This window comes from Pyrus communis, chromosome 3 (genome assembly GCF_963583255.1).
Source record: "Pyrus communis chromosome 3, drPyrComm1.1, whole genome shotgun sequence".
NCBI lineage: Eukaryota > Viridiplantae > Streptophyta > Magnoliopsida > Rosales > Rosaceae > Pyrus > Pyrus communis.
The window spans coordinates 12,075,628-12,096,417 of record NC_084805.1 but is presented as its reverse complement, the minus strand read 5'-3'; the positions used below and the strand labels follow the sequence as shown (position 1 = coordinate 12,096,417).

The following is a 20,790-nucleotide window of genomic DNA, read 5'->3' as shown; positions in this document are numbered from 1 at the left end:
CCTTGACCCTTTTTGACAGAGAAAAGTAGCCAGCATCAACCATCTCTCGCAGTTCTTTAATCGTCAGCGGAAGAGAACGGCACCCAGAATCGTCCGAGCGATTGATACCATGATAACAGTGTTCTTGATATATGGCACCCAGGAAACCAGAAAATACGATAGAGAAGAGTGAGAAAGAATGATAGAGAAGAGAGATAGAGAGAAATGATATCTTTGTGTATTACAATCTGATTGCTCCTTACAAGATCTTACACACTTATATACACAAGTGTTAGCTTATCTCTTAAGCCTTTTAGCCACCACACTCAAACTAATTAACTGTCTTTTATATCACTTTTACACATTTTGACCCTGACCATACTACCCTTCTTATGCTAGTCAATAAGTATCACCACTCATCAATATGCATAAATAGAAGGTTTACAATCTATGATTTGTCACACACCCATATGCATAAATTGAATTAGTATCACCAATAACTCCAAAGTAAAAAACAAAAATAAAGATTAGTTTTTACCACATTCACATCAGTATCATCACCGAATGAGGAATCTTTAACATGAGGAGTAGAGTTTGAATCTGGGTCAATAGTAAAAATTAAAATTAGGCTAAAATAGTAAATTTTTGAACATATACATAATTTATATGAAATTTTACAATAAGTACCTCGCATCTGACTCCACAACCAATCTCGAGAACACATGAGTGTTTCCACTGCTTGAATGAAGTCGGCTACGGTGTGGACTGATAATCCTACCACCAGTACTAAATGAAGACTCTAAAGCTACTGTAGATACAAGATTAGCCAAAATATCTCTAGCTATTTGGTGCAAAGTAGGATATTTAATCCCATTTGTCTTCCACCACGACAATATATCAAAATTTTGAGTTCTGGGCAAGACTTTCTTTCCCAAATATAGGTCTAAGTTAGATTGTTCATTGCCGATGGTAGAATCTATAACAAACTAGTCATAGGATGTTAAATGATCACCATCTCTGAAATCACATGACTGTGATGGAAAATCAGTCGAAGAAGAAGATTCAGAAGATCGAATCCCATGTCTATGCTTCAATTCATACTCTTTAACCAACTTAACAGCCAAGTCAAAGACTTTCTCAATTTCTGATGAAGCATTCTCTTTATAAATAAGAGAAAAATAATACTCGATCAATTTCATCTTGAACCTTGGATCCAGAATAGCAGCAATTGCCATAGCACCATGAATTTTATGCCAATACTTTTCAAACTTGATTGACATCTTTGTTGCCATTAACTTAACTTCAACATGTTCAGACTCAAGCCACTTACAGATTGCAATCCTAATCCGACAGACATTTGGAAAATAAAGATTTGATGTGGGATACTTGATCCCAGAAAATAACTCAATCACTTGGTGAAAGATCTCCAACTTTTTAGCAATCATGTTAGTCTTCGCCCAATCTTCTTCACTTGGAACATTTTTATATAAGGGCTCACACTGCTTTAAACGAGGAAATACATCTTTATATACCAATTCAGTGGTAAGCATCACATACTTCGAGTTCCACCTAGTTTTACAATCAAGGACTAACTTCCTAGAGAACTTAATTTTCATTTGTTGAGCTATCTCAACAAATTTTTCCTCTCTTTTTGCTGTCCCAGACCAATATGCAACACTATTCTGAATAGTATCAATATTATCCCTAATCACATTCAATCCATCTTTAATTATCAAATTAAGTATGTGAGCACAACAATGCATATGAAATAATTCTCCGTTTAACACAAGTGAAAGCTTGCAATGTGTCACTATATCCTCAATCATGGCATCATTTGTAGAGAAGTTATCTATTGTGAGAGTAAATAACTTACCATCAATATTCCACTCTGATAAGCAATCTATCATTATAGCAGAAAGTGTCTCGACATTATATGGGCATGGAACATATGCAAACCTGATATAAAACACCACTTAATTACCATAACTTTGAGTCTGGCGGAGAGATTGAAAATTTAGGATTTTTATTTTATTTTATTTTACTTTTTTATAGAATTTTACATATATTAAATTAAATGGGTAAATGGATACCCGTTATAATCACAGGTAATATCCATAATCGATGGATAACTGTTATAACCGTGGGTAATACCTATAACCGTCCATTTAAATTTCACAGATAAACGGTTATGGGTATAACCGTTTGTTCGTCTAAACGGTTACCCATAACCGTAATAGTGAACTTTAAATAGACAGCAACCGCGATTACCCAAACCCATGGGTATTTTACCCATCCTTACCCACCATCCTCTTCTCCCACAAACTCGACCCTTCGGCCCTAGCCTAACTCTTTACTCTGCAGCCACATGAACCACTTTGATTAGCCTAGGAATCGAAACCCTTTGGCCACAACTCTATGCACAGGATCACGCGACACTGGAAAAAATCCATTACGCTCAGAGACTGCTCCAAGCCTCCAACGGCTTCAAACCCTTGAACTTCTTGAAAGCTTCGAAGAACGGCATGGTTTCCGGGTCAGTCTGGGCTGGGTCCTTAGACATTGGAGCTCAAAGATTTTGGGATGTGGGTTTTTCTCTGATCAAGTTTTTTAAAGAGAGAGAGCAGAGAGGTGTGGTGTGACATTTCCAAGCAAAAGGGCATTCATTTCCAAGGAATTTTGGGAGATAAACAAAAAAAAATTAGAAACTTTAACGAAAAGTTTCGGTACTATTTATTTTAACAAAAAATTACATTTTTACACTAAAAGGTCAATCCTAATACTATTCATTTTACTCTTTATTTTTCTTTATTGTTAAAACTCAAAAACTTTTAAACTCTTTTCATTAGTTTTCCTAAAAAAAATTCCCTTTTTTGGTTGTTTGCGGTTGATCAAGATGAAGAACAAAGATGGGAGGAGAGAGAGAGGACTGAGGTGCAAACTGTGCACAGTAGGAAGGTGGGGAGGAGAGAGAGCACAACCCTTTTAATATTTTTTATTAGTTTTTGGTCTACGTGGCTTAAACTTGACATCTATATCCTAGAAAGAGATCATTTCCGGATCTCTTCCACTAAGGCCATTGAATCAAGTGATCCGGACCTTCCAAATTTCATCCAACGGTAAAAAATTATCATAACTTTTAAGGGGTTAAAACAAGTAGGCCGTTGGATGAAATTTGGAAAGTCCAGATCACTTGATCCGGTGGCGTTGGTGGAAAAGATCTGAAGAGGATCTCTTTTCCTATATCCCAACAGGATCCTCTTTGGGTCCTTTTGGTAAGGATCCTGGGGATTCGTGAATCGTATCCATTCATCGTACATCGTGTAATCAGTTTTTTTCAAGTACTGTTTATATTTATTTTTAAATAAAAATATTTAAAATTTTTTCTAACTGCATGATATACGATGAACGAACACGATTCACAGATCTCCGAGATCCTCACAAAGAGGATCCGGACTCATCCATATTAGCAAAAATATGGGCCCACATTTACCACGTCAGCATTTAACAGAAAAATTAGCAGAACAGTTAACAGGGGTGTAACATTGTAACAAATTTCTAAAATGATGTATGGCATCGTAATTTTTAAAACATGAGGTATGAGATTGTGGTTCAACTTAAAGTTGAGGTGGTTTTATGTAATTTACCCTAAACGTTATTATTTTCACTAAAAGCAAGGAATGTTGGTTTAACCTCACAATAGGCTAGCAATAATATGGTTCAAATTCGTCTCTGGTAAGAATCAAACTTAAGATCTCTTACTTACATGTAAAGAGTAATACCACTAAACCGTAGTACTAGTGGCACATAAAAATAAATACTTAAATTAGAAAGAAAGTTATGTTATGCAGTTTTTCATTTACTTATTTAGGGAATTGTTATTAGCGCTCCAAAAATCTCATTTGGCACTCCAACCTTTCCATAATTAGAAAGAAAAATACCACTTGTGAGGAGTGTAAAATGAGATTTTTGGAATGCTAATAACAATTCTCCTTATTTAATATATATATATATATATATAAGTTGCATTAAGTACTTGTTGAAGTTCAATTCATCTCTCATAGCAAGTCCATTCATTTGAGGAGGGCAAGGATAGGGTTAAGGAAAAGGCACTTGAATTGCCTTTACGATTCACTCTAGCCATTAGTTGTCTTTGTACAACTCTACTCATTTGGAAAAGGGTTTTTTTTTTTTTTTTTTTTTTTTTTTTTTTTTTTTTATCAAGAAAAGAAAACTTAATTAATAGAAAAACCCCGAATACAGCCAGTTGCACCACAATCAAAGTTTAGAGCTTAGACCGCAACAGAGGGAATAGTGAAATCCCAAATAAGAATATTAGGACTACTGAATCCTACACTAGTAATTGCATGAGCAAGAAAGTTAGCCTCCCTAAATACATGCTTCCATGAGATGCTTTGAAAAATAGTGGCCAGACTTCTGATATCCATAATATTGTTCTTGATCGTCCATGGAATACTAGACATGAGCAAGAAAGTTAACAAATTCCAATTATTTTTTACATTACCTTAATGATACTCTTTACCTATGACATAAGCCCTCATTTGAACTTTTGCAGGATGAGCTTTAATGTTTCTAAATATTGGGTTTTTTCTTTCATTCCAGATCTGCTAACATACAAGCAAAGCTTTACTTAAAGGGGACATATTATCATTATCTTTAGCAGGTAATTGGTTTAGTCAATTAACAATATTATTTATACTCGAGCTTGCATTTGGGTTGAGGTCCCTAATATAGACCAAGCATTCTTAGCAAAACAACAAGATATAAACAAGTTCATTCACTGAAAGCGTTTTTAGAGAATATTTTTTTGTTCCAAAAACACTTGAAGTGTTTTCTGGAAGAAGCATCATAATAGAAGCACCAGTTATATATTCTTCTTCCAGGAAGCACTTTAAGTGATTTTTCAGAATTTACTTGCATTTTTACTAAGGATTAGTTTCAAAAACATTTTTACCAACAGTGCTTTCAGTCATTTTAAAAGCACTTCTAAACGAACTCTTAATCTTGTGGGGGATATTCAGTTTCCATGGTTTACCTATAAGACTCTGTCTCGGATGGTTGTTCTTAATCTCATTCTGTACCCAAGTTGTAGATTTGCCCCAAGTCATCACATCTCTCTCCCCTGAGTAGGTAATGGTATACTACAATTTGTTTTAACGATATTATCCTCTAAGACTTGTAGCAAATTATTACCATCCCAATGTCCATCGTGATATATTCACTAGCAATCCATCTTATGTTGCGGCTTATTTAATCTGTCAAGGGAGAGAGAGGGGCGCAGCAAAGAGAGAGAAAGAGAGAAATGTGTTGTAGTGAGGGTTGTAGAAGGGTGTGTTATTCCCCCTACGCAGTGCCCTTATCTTCCAAGGAAATACAGTCGTGATAGGGAGAGAATAACTAGTACCAAATCTAATCTAGGATTTACACAATCACACTTTAATATAATATCTAAACACTCCCCCTTGAGTGTGTAAATACTCAAATAGATTCGTCATCAGGTAGAGTTGAGGAAGTCAATGTTGTGTTTGGCTCATATACTTATGAGTTGGCAACAATTTTGCATGTGTATAACTTTGTGAATGCTACAAGGAAATGGCAGCATCCATTTGTGACTTTGTGTTTTGCTTTCGGTTGTGGCATGGAAGTCTTCGTTCAAGAGAATACATGGTAACTGCCACAAGCAAAGTTGGAAGCAAGCAAGTCTTTACTTTGTGTTTGCTTGCATGCAATTGTGCATGTTTTCTTTTCTATGCATTAAATGGCAAATGGAAAAAAGGGTTGCACTCTATAGGCTAGGTACAACAAAGGGGTGTTGAACATGCCATGTGAACTTAAGATTTTCTTGGTCTTGGTTGTTGGCATAATTCTTGGTGTATGCCTATAAGTGAAGGTAATATTCATGCATTGTATAAGCATTCGGCGGAGAACACAGATGAGCGAAAACAGAGAGTGAGAGTGAGATACTCTTGGGGTAGAGTGAGCTCTTGGGAAAATTTTGTGAGTGGGTGTACAAAGGATTTGGGTTTGGGTTATGTCGATTTAACTCAAGTATATCTTGCACTAGTTATTCTCATAGTGAAAAGCAATATCTTTCTAGGGACGTAGGCAGGATTTTGCAGAACATCGTAAATCTCTCAATGTCTTTATTTATTGTAATTTATTCTGTTAAACTGTGGTATTGTATTTTGGTGACGTTGTAATCAGAATCTCGCACTGACTGGCCAAAGCTCAACAATTGGTATTAGAGCATCGTTGGGGGCTTTGGTTCGTTAGAGGTCCATATTTGTTGTTCACCATGGAATTTTCAGTTGAGAAATTTAATGGGAGAGACGGTTTTACTTTTGCAGAGGAGAGTAATGGAAGCCTGAAGAAATGGAAGATGTGCAAGGACGCTTGGATCAACTGCGAAAGTTGATGTTGAGGAAGAAGACAAAGGCCTCTTTCTTCTTACCTCACTTACAGATTCGTACAAAAACCTGGTGAAACTTTACTTCATGGAAAGATACAGTAAGTTTGGAGCAGTGCAGGCTGCTTTGGTGTGGAATACACACAAAAAGAGACCATGGACGATGGTGGGCACGAGACTCCTTTAGCTGTTCAAGGTTGGAATCATGGAAGAAAATTGGAAAGATGATCTGAGAGAAACAGCAGGTTCATATCCGGTTCTGGAGGCAAGGGTCCACAGTGCTACGATTGCAAGGCTGGGTTGTAGCAGGTTTGTGGCGGAAGACTTTGAGTTCTAGGTACTTGAAGCAACACTTCTCCTTGTGATGTATAGACTCCAGTGTTGCAAGGGTTTTGCTGCAGGTGGAGCTATAAGATTCACAGGTGATCAGATGGCCCTGAGGAAAGAGGAAGTGTGGGGAATTTTGTCTGGCTCGACAAGTTGTTGCTCAAAACAGACACTCTGACAATCTTCTAGGTTGTAGACAATGAAGAGGGGGAAATCCTGCTGGAGGAGACAAGGATGTGTCGAGATCTTATCTGAAGCTAAATGATGATTTTTAGCTTGCAGCAGTTGCACATACATTGGCAGTGACTGAATCGGTATAAGACCAATGAAGTTGATTCAGGGTGTGCATGCTGGTAAGTAAGCCAATGAAGGCTTTGGTGATGGATGCAAGGATTTTTGCATGGTATATTTGCCAAGGCGGAGATTGTTGTGTTTGGCTCATATACTTATGAGTTGGCAATAATTTTTCATGTGTATAACTTCGTGAATGCTACAAGAAAATGGCAACATCCATCTGTGAATTTGTGTTTTGCTTTCGGTTGTGGCATGGAAGTCTTCGTTCAAGAGAAGACATGGTGACTATCTCAAGCAAAGTTGGAAGAAAGCAAGTCTTACTTGCATGCAATTGTGTATGTTTTCTTTTCTATGCATTAAATGGCAAATGGAGAAGGGGTTGCACTCTATAAGCTAGGTACAGCAAAGGGGTGTTAAATATGACATGTGAACTTAAGATTTTCTTGGTCTTGGTTGCTGGCATAATTGCTGGTGTATGCCTATAAGTGAAGGCAATATTCATGCATTGTATAAGCATCCGTTGGAGAACACAAAGAGAAAACAGAGAGTGAGAGTGAGAGTGAGCAACTCTTGGGGTAGAGTGAGCTCTTAGGAAAATTCTATGAGTAGGTGTACAAGGGATTCGGGTGTGGGTTATGTCAATTTAACTTAAGTGTGTCTTGTGCTTGTTATTCTCATAGTAATGAGCAATATCTATCTAGAGACGTAGGCACGATTTTGCTGAACCTCGTAAATCTCTCGGTGTCTTTATTTCTTTTAATTTATTCTATTCAACTATGGGTTCGTATTTTGGTGAGGTTGTAATCAAAATCTCGCACTGACTAGCCAAAGCACAACAGTCGACTCATCGACACTGATTATGGGAACACGTTAGTCTCAAACAAAGGAACTTGCATATGGAACTAAGTCTCACAAAAACCCAATGGCTATGGTAAAACCCGAGGCAGGACAAAAACCCGTAGTCTAATGAAAAGTGTGTGAGAAAGCGCAAGGTCAAATGAAACATCTACGGGATGTGCATTAGGGATTTGACAAACCCAGGATGGATGCCTCGTCAAAACCTCGTTAGGTAGCAAAAATCCAAAGGGAAAAATGCTCCTAATCGTAGGAAAAAAGAGTAAATTAAGATCAAGCAAGTATACTTTGGATACTCCTCCTAAGTTTGACATAATTCCAAAAAGGACTAACATTGTTTCAACTCAAAAAGTTCATGTATACCTATTCCTTGAACAAGTTCTGAAACGTAATCTTCGACAGTGATTTGTTGAAGAGGTCGGCCAGGTTGTCTTGGGACGAATTTGTGTGACTTCATTCTCATGATGCTCTTGTTGTTAATGTGAGAAGAAAAACTTCGACGCAATGTACTTAGTGTTTTCTCCTTTGATGCAACCCTTCTTGAGCTGTTCAATGCATGTTACGTTATCTTCATAAATCGTCGTAGGGACATCGACGATGGGCCAAAGATCACAAGTGCTTCAAATATGGCCCACAATTGCTCTTAACCAGTAGCATTCCTGAGTAGCTTCATGTAAGGCGAGTATTTCAGCATAGTTTGACGAAATGGCAACTAAAGTAGAGACAAGTTCTAAAAGATGCTAGGTGCTAGTTAGGCGGCGGGTTGGGGCCTAGCGCCTAGGCGGTTAGGCGGGGACTAGACGGATTTAAGTAAATCTATTATATTTCGTGTAAATAAGTGTATGTTTATACTTAAAATATATATAATTTCATCATAAACTACAAAATAGAATGACATATATATTATGGAGTATTGGAACATAATGAAAACATGGGAAACAAGCATATAATGTGTGTTCATTTAATTATTCAGCAAGTCTCTTACAATTTATTGAAAAAAATAAAATACAAAATGAAATTATCTATTTTTTGTCTAAGTAAGTCGCAACCTAAGCGGGTGCCTAGGCGGGTTTGGGCGGACTAGACAGGTGCCTAAGCAGTCTAGGCGGGTGCCTTTGTAGGTGTAGGCGCCCTTTCTTAATTTTCAAACGCCTAGGCATTCATCAGGGCAGTGGCCAATGCATGTCGGTCCCATCTTTATTAGAGAGATGGTAATGATGGTACAACTAGATGATAAATAACATTTTTGTAAAACTATTAAATAAAAAAAATTAAATGAAAATTGGGAGATTCCTGAGTATGAGGGTTAGAATACTTTTGTGGTTGGCAGTGGTGGGGGGGGAGGATGACAGCCATCTCTCTTCCCCTTTCTAAACTATCACTCTCATAGCACGTTTGGCTGGCCGGATGAGATTGGACTTGGATTTGGATTTTGGGATAGGAGATGTCACGAGGGCAAACCACAATTTACTCTTGAAATAATTGCTTATGAACCTTATCTCAAGTGGAGATTGAGATCACCTTCGGATCTCACACATAGTTGCCGACGGAAATCTTGCAACCCCCCATTAGCCTCATCCCACTTGCCCACTTCACACATAAAATCACACCCTCATCTCTCTTTCTCTTGAATGGTCTGGATTGTTGGGTTGGTCGGGCTCATCTCCATCTCTCTTTCTCTTGAAAGTGTGAGATCTAGAGATGATCTCAATCTCTTAAGTGCCATGGCCCGATGATTGGGCAAGGTTTAGGGTTCAGGAAAGGGATGGAGTTTCCTCTTTCCTTTTATTTTCAATTTTATATGGAGGTTAATTTCAATGAAAAAAAAGACTCATGTTTAAGTCTTAAATTCAAATAGAACCACATTTTGCCCCAAGTACTGGAGAGCATTCACTGCCACCATGCTATCCCTGTCCAATAATGTTTTATCGCATGGAGAAAATCTTACACATGACAATGCATTATTTGACCAAAATGCTATGTGGCGGTAACTCTATTCCATGCATTATTTGACCAAAATGCTATGTGGCGGTAACTCTATCCGAGTACTAACCACTCTATGAGGAAATATAACAGCATGAATTAAAACTCTTGGACCCCAATAGTTCCACAAAATTTAAAGCTTTTCAAGCAATGCAGACCCAGAAGTGACATTGCTTAATATAGAAAGCCTACCACATAAAAAGGAATCCAAAAGCAAAACTCTAACTATAGCTAAAGTTCCTTAAGTACAAAAACTAAACACTTAGAGAAGCACAATGCAGAAGCATGACTTTTCACCAGTACCAAAACACAACCCCCACATACAAAAACATTTTGCTTCTTAAATGATCTGCAGTTCCAAATTCTTTCCTCCGACATAAGGTTCATTCAAAGGAAATGGGGGGTGATCAATCCAGCAACCTCAAGAAATCCAACACGGTCCTTCCCGGCAAAGATCTGCTTCAGCTTCTCATCACAGACTATGATCCTCTTGTTTTGGGGGTCCTAGAAGAATGATATCAAAGGACAAAGTCAGCAAAACTTAAAGGCAGTTAACACAAAACGTAGACATTCTAAGCAGCATACGGGGAGATAATAAGATAGTTTAACATTAATAAAACAGAATACAATCCTAATCAAAGTTCACAATAGGAATCAAAACCACAAGCAAGTACACTCACTTTATCGGACCCCTAAACGAACTTGGAAAACATCTATTATTTGAATCCTACGTACTATATATACATCTATATATATATATATACACACACACACACACACGTAGCCCCCAATAGAATCTTTAGATAGTCACAAGAAAGGAATTAAACTGTATAACCAGTACATGAAACACCAGATTCAGAATGGAAATGGGGAAAAATTATATAATTGACCTCTTTTACGTATATAAACTGAACCCGAGCAACACCACCATCCTACTAGTACTACGGAAGAATAAGTATACGAAATACTGTATGGAAAGAAAAAGTAAAGGTAGTATATAATTCCAGTCACCCAAAAGTTCAAATAACTTCCACAAGTGCTGCTAACTAACACAACTATCAGTCTAGAAACACTGAACTCCAACAAACATAAAAGCATCCAGAAAACAACATAGAGAAAGATTTAAGAATAAAATAATAAACTTCCTGACATATCAAATTAGAACAGCCTTATCCAGTCCTATCTAAACAGGATAACAAGCATAGCAAACCCCAGAAACCCTGAGTACCAACCTAAGCTATAACAGCACTCCTCATTTTCCATTCAAACATTGCCTAAATCCTACATATAAAACCCCACAAAATAGCGACAGGATAAACCCGCCTAAACACACGGCAGAAATGAGCTCTCGAATCCAGAAATAAAAAAAACCCAATTCTCATACACATCAAGATAGTCCATTCCAAGTTCAAACAAGCACAAGACATCCAAGAATTTGAGCTTAAACCGGTTGAAAAACTTATTGTAAGCAAACCAACTTTTAAAAATCCACATTTTATCTATGCCGCCGTAACCTTGTCCGAACAAAAATCCACTCACATTCACAACATCAAGTAATTTCAGCACAAAAACAAGAAAACCTACATTTCATTCATTGCATACCAACATAACCTTATCCACACTTGTCTTCTCTAAAAAATAATAATTATACCAATTAAACCCCAAATGGACAAAAGGGTTTTAAAAAATTCAACCACAAAGTGAAAAAATGCAAACTTTAAAATTAAAAAAAAACAAAAACAAAAACAAAAACAAAAAACAAAAATTCAAAGTAAACCTGAAGATTGTTCTGCTTAATGTGGGCCCAAATCTGCTTCAGAGCTTGGGTGCGAGAAATCTCAGGGGCACCCACAAGGGCTTGCATCTCGAGCGAGACTTTGCGAGGCTTCATGATGCCGCGGGGCTCGCGGGGGGTGGTGGTGGCCGGCTTCGAGGCAGTGGCAAGGGTTGGGATGCGCACCATGCGCAGGTTAGCGGGGGCGAACCTGAGGGAGGAGGACGAGGAGGAGAAAGGAAGGCTGACGAACGACGACGTCTCGCCGGAGAAGAAGGTGGAGGAGATGAGGCCTGTGGTCACCGCCATGTCGTTTGGTCCGCTTAAGGGATAGCGTTTTGAGAGTCGGGAGTCTTGTAGGGTGGAGGAGAGTGAGTATTCTGAGCCCGCCTTATTCCCTTTTATCTTGGCTCGTCTTTATTTGACCTTCAATTTGAATAAATTTTCTTTTTTAATTGAGAGGTGTTAGGTTATCCTCACTTTTATCTTGGCTCATCTTCACCTTGTAAGTGAAAAGTGTTAGGTTCGATTTTCGTCAAAGATAAATTTGAACTACATTATTGTTAGTCCATTATGAGGCTAAGACCACCCCCTCCCCTCAGTATAAAATAAATAATATCGTTTGTTCAAAAGAAAAAAAAAATTGTAATTACAATCTTATCCGATTTCACATGCTTACTTTTACTTCTCACACATGTTTCTCAATTTTTTGTTTGTCGGGTCCAATTAGTTTAAAAATATTAATGGCAAAATATTAAGGCTTTTTATATTAGCACTCTACAAAATGTTGAATGCAATCCACATTAAAATTTAATATTAATTGACTTTTTTACCCTAATATGTAATGGCAATTTTGACCTTATTAGGTTTAAAAAAAAAAAAATAATTCTAAATACACCCCAAATCACTTTTAACGTATTATTTATCTTCTTCCACTATCAAACTTCTCCGACCCTCCATTGTCGAACAAAACCCTAACCAATGAAACTACAAACATGTTGATTGAGAAAAATTATTTTTGACAAATGAAACATGAAATTGATGTTTTAGAAGCTTCACATGAGGTAGGACTTCATATTTTTTATTGTTTTAGTGATTTTGACAACATCAATAATTATTTAATCTTGCTTTTGCTGCGTTATTCAAGTTTCTATATTCATATTCATCTTATAGGGATCACAAGGATTACATGAAGAATTAAACACCTAAAATTATCACCGAATATTAAAAACAAACGACATGGGTTTTAATGGTGGAATTGAAAACAACCCACATATGCTTTAAATCCCAAGTGGCATCTTTTGTCAAAATTCCAGTCGGCATTTTTTGTCCAAATTAAAAGCTTTATAAGATTTGAGGAATGTGAGGTGTATAGAAAATATGGGATGCATGTAGAAAATGTAAGGTGTATATTGAGAATGTGGGGTGTGAAGGTATCATGGAGAAGTATATGGGGTGTATTAAGATAATTTTTAATTGAAAAAGCAAATGTGGGGTGTTTTAAGTATATATGATTTATTCAACAATTTGTGAGATGTTAATATAATAAGCCAATATTAATAAAGTTGTGTGGGAGGTAAAAACTGGTGTGCGTATAGCACTATCCTTTTAATTTTGAAATAAAAAGTGATGTCTGTAGACTTTTTTTTTTTTTACTTTTTTTTTTAGTACATCGATATTTTTACATTAAGAGGAGGGGGAGTTCGGCTGAGCCACACAATGGGTAGCCTAAGTTGGTATCGAATTCGCCATCCACGAGATTCAAACCTAAGACCCCTTATTTCCAAGTGAAGAGGAATACCACCAGACTATAGTACTAAGTGGCTTTTTTCTGGTTTTAGGACATTTGAATTAAATTGAAAGAAATAGGAACAAACAAGTGTGTGCAAAAATGAGACAATGTGTTCGCTCCTTGGGCAACAAGCTTGATTCTCTCTATCCATCTCAAATGAGTGCATTTTTACTTACTATCCTAAAGTTACAATAACATCACCACCGCAATAAATGCAGTTAAATGAGTGTGATTAATCTCTTCTAACAGTGAGTACCACAATGGGTGATGCTCACTATTATCAGTTTTGGCCCATTGTTGCTATTATGATTAATGAGATACAAAATGTGTTCTAGGGAGCACCAAGCACCTATTTAATTAATTAAACAGGTAGGGCTTTTTATACAATTCAGCTTCCAAGATTGGGTTGCTCTAATACCAAGTTAACTATTAAAGAGTATCAAAGATGATTTAGTTGCCCACTACATATTGATATAGTCTTCAACTTAATCACATGTACAATCCAATAAGTGTAGAGTTTTATATAAAAGGCCTAAGCATTCAACATAAGGGATAATTTCACGAGGCTTCAAATGTAGGGAAATTGCTGTTAAATATAAAGGTTTCAGTAGTGCCAGTTGTTAAATGTATAGCTTGTCATGTGTCATGTACCATTGATTCTTGTAGTAAGCCTTGAGTTAGTTATGGCTGTGTATTTATAAGATAAGTCAATGCCTTGTAATCATTATGCAATTGTAATGAAAATATTGTTTAACAAGATTTTCTCTCTTCACTCTCTCTACATTTTTGAAAGTGTTACATTTCTTTGCCTTCTTTGTTATCATGATATCTTCGCCGATTGAGGCTCACGCCGTTGACGACCATACTGCTTCCACTTGTCTGGTTCTTGTTAGAGTTGATTGGAGTTTTGCATCAGCTAATTTGCTGAGGTTTGTTTGGCGTAATTTGCTCAGGTGTTACTTGTCGATGTTGTTGTCGAAGTTCGTTTGAAACCCTAGCGATTGGGGTTTTTCATTTCGTCATTACGGTCGATCTCTTTTCTTGCTTCAAAGAGGTTATATTCTTTCTTTTGTTCTTGCACAGATCTATTGATTCTTGGTTGGTTAGGTCTTGTCGGCATATAAACCCTAGAAATTGAGGATTGTTGTCTAATTTGTTGATTGCTATTGTGAATTGTGATTCTTTGTTTTGTAATTTATCTGTGTTGTGAGTTGCTTAACTGTTAAGTAATTGATATGTGTTTGCATATTCACAATGGTTACCCCTGCCTAACTCTTACACAATCACCTATTTCTTCATTGATTCCAAGTGTGGGAAACACAGTCACTGTGAAATTAGATGATTCGAACCATGTGACTTGGAATTTCAAATGGAATTGTTATTAGATGGTAATGAAATTTGTGGATTCATTGATGGATATATTCCTTGCCTTGAAAAATTTGTTGATTCTGATTCTGAGGGAGAGGTTGATGACAATACACAAGTTATTTCTAATGCTTATAAGGTGTGAAAAATACATGATAAAGCCTTGATGACCCTTCTTATTGCTACATTGTCCACTGTTGCATTATCTTGTGTAATTGGTTGTTAGAGTTCTCAAGAAATGTGGACTAATCTTTGACAACGATTTGCTAATATGACTAGAACTAGTATAGTGATAGGAGCATATTTATGCGACTTTGTTAGTTTAATTCCTTGCATTTAATGAGTTAGTTTCTATTTATTATAGTGATTTAAGCTATTTTCTTGTGTTTGTAGGTTCAATTGGCTAAAGTGGCAGGAAAAGGCAATTTGTAGCATTTTAGAGCAGTTTTGGGCTTGGAATGGATAGCACATGCATGGAGCAAGGTGGATGGACGAAATTGAGGTTCAAGAAAGGCTAAAAATATGCTAAAGAGATGGAAGAATTAATTCAAGACAAAGAAGATATGGAGCTCAGCAAAGAAAGAATGAAACATGAGACAAACTACCTTATTTTGTCTTAGCCAATCCTAATCCTACACTACCTAAGTTCCAGCTGTTAGGGGGTCCCTAATTATATTAGGACACTTAAAGATATGTTTCTAGAAGGCTTAATCCTATTCCTAAAGGGATGCCACACCTTGTCCTTCTAAAAGACATTTCCTTGCTGTGTAAGCCCTTTCCCTTTCTCTCTAGGATCTGTCGCACCACTCTTTCCCTTTTCCTCTTGGATTCTAACATTTATTTACCCTTTTTCCTTGAGGATTTGGTGTAAAAATCTGTCTCCAAAATTAATTAGGGTTGTGACTCTCTTGCCATATAAATTCAAGTATCTGCCGCATAATGGGGGATTCCTGACCACCATCATTCAACCATCCGTCATTCAACATAATTCACACCAACCATCCATCACACACAATAACCCAATTTCATACACAAACACCCTTGTGCCGCAACCTTGCAAGGAGAAAGGAGATGAGACCCTTGAAGTCGTGCCCTGCCATTCAAGTTTAGATTGTTGGAGCGTTTCTAAGTGTATTTAATCTTTTGTTTTCAATGTTTAATTTAAGTTATCTTTCTTTAAGTGCGAACATGATGAGCTAAACTCGTTTTGGCTAGAGGAGAATTCAAAGCCATGAACATATATGTGATATGAATTGATTTCATCCAATTATTGTTTCGTAAAACATGAATGTGATTTGCTTAACTGCTTGATTGATAACTTATTCTTGTATGTTGATTGAGGGTGCACACTTAGTTTGCATGCATGAATTTGATGCTAAAATATAAAGGATTTTCACATAATTGTTATGAACTTATATTTGCAAGTAATGGAGGTCGCTAGTCACGATCGTGTTAAGTAAATTCCTGGCAAGAGTATCATGCTTTTCATAGTTACGAATGACATGTCAATGTTTATGATTTCCATAGAACTCAATGATCTTTGATATGTATCTTTATCATGTTGTTCATATAGGGAACTTGATAAGAATAATTTGATTGCGTCGCTGAGTCCAATTCAATGAAATTAGGAAAATCTGATGGTTAATTTGTGCAGTTCACGATTAACTTGGGGGCATTGTCATTCATGGTTTATTGGAATAATAATTGGAAATCGCTTTGTATGCATATGTGTCATGTGTGGAGAATGACCCTCCAGTTAGCCATTCACCCATTAAAACACCTAATCTCGTCCCAAGTTGTTTAGAGTCTTTAAATCTATTTACTTTTACTTTAAATTCGTCAAAACCAATTCCCCTTTTAATATTTCATGTTTACTTAGTTAGAACCTGTTTGAATTTGTTTCTTTTAGTGTTTTGAGTCAAAGTTAAGTTAGAATTCATCCAAAATCACCCTTAGTTTCTGTTTTGAGTCATTAGAGTCTAGTTTTCTGTTTTTGAGTCTAGTTTAGTGTTTTCAAAGTTTAAAATTGAGAGATTAGCATCTATTCTAATCCCCGGCCTATAACGATCCTTACTTATTCATACTACAACTATATAAAAAGGGTTTAAATTTGTGTGCTATTTTATATCACATCATATAGTTCAAATGAAAATTGCTTTGCAAAATATCAAGAAATGACCTGAGACAATTGATGATTATCTTCAAAGGATTAAGGATGCTAGAGATCAACTAGTTATATAGTTGGGGTTGTTATCTCTCATAAGGACATTGTGATTGTTGCTCTTAGAGGACTTTCTCCAGAGTACAACACAATTAAGGTTGTGATTTGTGGCCATGAAAATTTTGTGTCATGGAAATGAGTTGAGATCACAACTTGGGGCTGAGGAGTCTACTCTAGAAGAAGTTAGCAAGTAAGTTCCTTTAATGTCTAATATGCTTGCTCATCATTCCTCAAATACTAGAATTGATATGGGAAGTTCTTCTAGTATAACACAGTACCATGCAACACATGCATCTAGTGACTAATTTGGTCCTCCATTATCTTTTCAATTGTTTCCTCAACTTCAACAAATGTCATTTCCAACTCAATTCCCATAAATGAATATTCCTGGATCATTTGCATTTGTATCTCAAACTGGCTCAAGAACTTAGAACAATTTCAGGGGGAACAATTTTAAGAACAAGGGCAAAGGCAAGAGGTTTTTCTTTGGATCTTAGCCTCAGTATTCACAACCACAATTCTATGGAGGAAATCAATTTCAACAACAGTCTCAACTTGGTTTTCAATCTTCAGGACAACAAATGTCACCCTCTCAGTCTTATCAATCTTTTCAGACATGTCAAATTTGTGACAATAAAGGGCATTCTGCTCTTAATTGTTTTCAAAATGGTTGTCAAATATGCCATTGTGTTGGTTATATAGCTGCTACATGTTTTGACAGGAATAACTCCAACTCTCAGTCATTCATTCCATCACAAGGTTATCAACCATATTCACAAGGTTATGAAGCTCCACAAGCTTCTATTCCTCAATATGCTTAATCTCCTGGAATTCTATCTCAATATCAACCTCCAATTGGTTTTTCTCCTCATCAATATTATTCATCTGGTAGTGTTCCTTAGACTTACTCGCATACTGAACTGAACGTTAAAACCACTAGATCACCTTTAGCTCCATAACAAGAGTTATGATTACTTGATTCTGGGGCAACCAATCACATGACATCTGAGCTATCAAATCTTCAAATGGCAGCACCTTATCCTTCTATAAAGACTATTACTGGTGAAAATGGTAAAGGTTTACCTATTGCACATATGGCCACTCTATCTTCATACTAAGTCTCATAATTTTAAATTGATTTAGTCTTACATGTTCCTCAGTTATCACAACATTTGTTGTTAATGAATCAATTATGTGGAGATAACCATTGCAGATGTATTATTGATGAAACTTCTATATATGTACATGATAAGGTCACCCAGAGAGTTATGTTCCAAAGGCTGAGTAACAATGCATTTTATCCCATTCTTGTGTTCAAATCTTCACACAATTCTCTAACAGCATACTTAGCTCAAAAGTTTCTTCTACTTTGTGGTATTGTAGGTTGGGTCATCCAACTAATTGAGCTGTTAAACTAGTTGTTAGTAAGTCTTCTATACCTTTCACTTATAATTCATACCCTTAAACATGTACAACTTGCTTGCAATACCTTTTCCTTCCATTGCATCCAAGTTTGTAATACCTTTTGAGGTCATTCATTCAGATGTATGCTTCCTGCACCTCAAATGTCTATAGAATGGTGTAGGTACTATGTGCATTTATAGATGAATGTACCAGATATACTTGGATTTTTTCAACAATCAATAAAGCTGCTATGTTTGGAGTATTTTTGCAATTTCAAGCTTTTGTTCAAAAAAATTTCAACTCCAATATTAAAGTTTTTCAAAGTGATGGAAGTGGAGAGTACATTAGTCATCAATTTCAATCTTTACTCAGAAAAAAAAAAGATTTCATTCACCAAAAATCTTGTCCATATACACCAACTCAAAATGGTTTAGCTGAGAGAAAAAATAGACATGTTACTGAGAGTGTTATTACCCTACTTCAAAAAGCTTCTCTAACCTCTAAGTTATGGTCTCGTGGTTGTGCCACTACCACTTATTTGGTATATAGGATGCCTACACCTACTTTGGGTATGAAATCTCCTTGTGAATCATTGTATCACTCTCCACCTAGGCTAGATCACTTAAGGGTGTTATGATGTGCTTGTTATCCTTCTATGAAGCCTTTCAGATCTAATAAACTTCAACCTAAGACCACTAAGTGTATTTTCATGGGGTATTCAGCTTAATAAAATGGATACATTTGTTATTCTGTCAAAGGTCACAAATTAATTGTCTCCAGACATGTTTATTTTTATGAAGATATATTTCTCATTTTACCAAAAGTTATTTCCATAAGATCCAAGTCATCTGTGCCTACTCCAGTTGTTCATAATAATACTTTTGTGTCTACCCCAGTTATTCATGTACCTCTACTAGTTGTATTTAAACACAATTACACTACATCCTCTCCTGTTACTTAGTATCATTCCTGCAATATTGGTGATCTTAACCTCACTGGTTCTTTTTCAACCTCAAGGCCAAATTCAGTGTTCTAAGTTGTTTTAGAGTTACATCCAACTACTACTACTTCTTAAGTATCAAAATTGCAGCTTGTGCCTATTCCAGCTCAAAATACTCATCATTTGCAGACTACGTCTAAATTTGGGATTTTTAAGAAGACAAAGGCTTTCTATGCTCAGGTTCAGTCTACAAGTAACACAAAGCCACAGTCTTTCAGTGTTGCCTCTAAGTCCACTTATTGGCAAAGTGCTATGAATGAGGAAATGACTACACTTCTTCAACAACAAGAGGAAATCATATAGGTCTATTGCTAAATATAAGGCCAAATTGGTGGCCAATAGGTTTTCACAAGAGGCAGGTTTAGATTACTATAAGACTTTCAGTCTTATAATGAAACCAACCACAGTGATATTAATGATGTCATTAACTACTACAAATGGCTGGAAATTGAAGCAACTTGTACATGTCTCAGCTTCAAGGTTTTATTGACAAGACATATCCAGATTATGTTTGTAAGTTGCAGAGATCTTTGTATGGTCTCAAACAAGCTCCCAGAGCTTGGAATGGCAGGTTCACCAAATTCTTACTCTTTTTGGGTTTTAAGTCCTCTTATGTTGATCCTTCTATGTTTGTAAAACATGATGGCACATCCATTGTTATATTACTGTTATAGATGAATGATATCATCCTTATTGGTGCTAGTAATGTCAATATTCAATCTGTGATATCTTAGCTCAACAGGAGTTTGATATGAAAGATTTAGGGATTCTTCATTTATTTCTTGGACTTCAAATTGAGTATCAGTCATAGACTCTTTGTTCATCAGTCCAACTATGTCAAAGATTTATTGCACAATACTGATACGCTCAACCATAAACTTTGTATTGCTCTCTGTCATCATAATAAAGTTATTGAGTCATGGCAGTCCAGTTTACTCAGATCCTAAAACCTATAAAAGTATTGTGGGGGCTTTACAATACTTAACATTCACAAGGCCAGACATTGTTTATTATGTGAACCAAGTATGTCAGGTTATGTGCTCACCTCTGGAGTCTCACTTTGTTGATGTCAAGAGAATATTGAGATATCTCATAGGTACTTTGGAATGGGGATTTTGTTTTAGTCCTGGTCCTTTAACATTGAAAGTATGCATAAATGTAGATTGGACTGAAGATCCCAATGATAGAAGATCTACAATAGTATTTGTCATTTTTATGGGAATAATCCTGTTTCTTGGAGTTTTAAGAAACAACATACTATCAATAGGTCCTCAACTGAAGGTGAGTACAAGGTAATGGCTACAACTACTGCATAAAGTGTTCGGTTCCTCCCCAAAATACCAATTGGTTTATGGTGGAACCTCAACTTTCT

At 36.4% G+C, this 20,790-nt stretch overlaps 1 protein-coding gene across 1 annotated transcript; it reads right to left on the bottom strand.

Moving 5' to 3' along the window:
* Positions 1-9,786: 9,786 nt before the first annotated feature.
* On the bottom strand, positions 9,787-12,013 carry LOC137729153 (uncharacterized). Its single transcript, XM_068467999.1, has 2 exons — positions 11,640-12,013; positions 9,787-10,366 (listed from the first exon to the last, which is right to left on the bottom strand). Exons 1-2 carry the CDS (start codon positions 11,943-11,945, stop codon positions 10,250-10,252), a joined length of 423 nt encoding a protein of 140 aa, XP_068324100.1. The 5' UTR covers positions 11,946-12,013; the 3' UTR covers positions 9,787-10,249.
* Between the last annotated feature and the right edge of the window lie 8,777 nt (positions 12,014-20,790).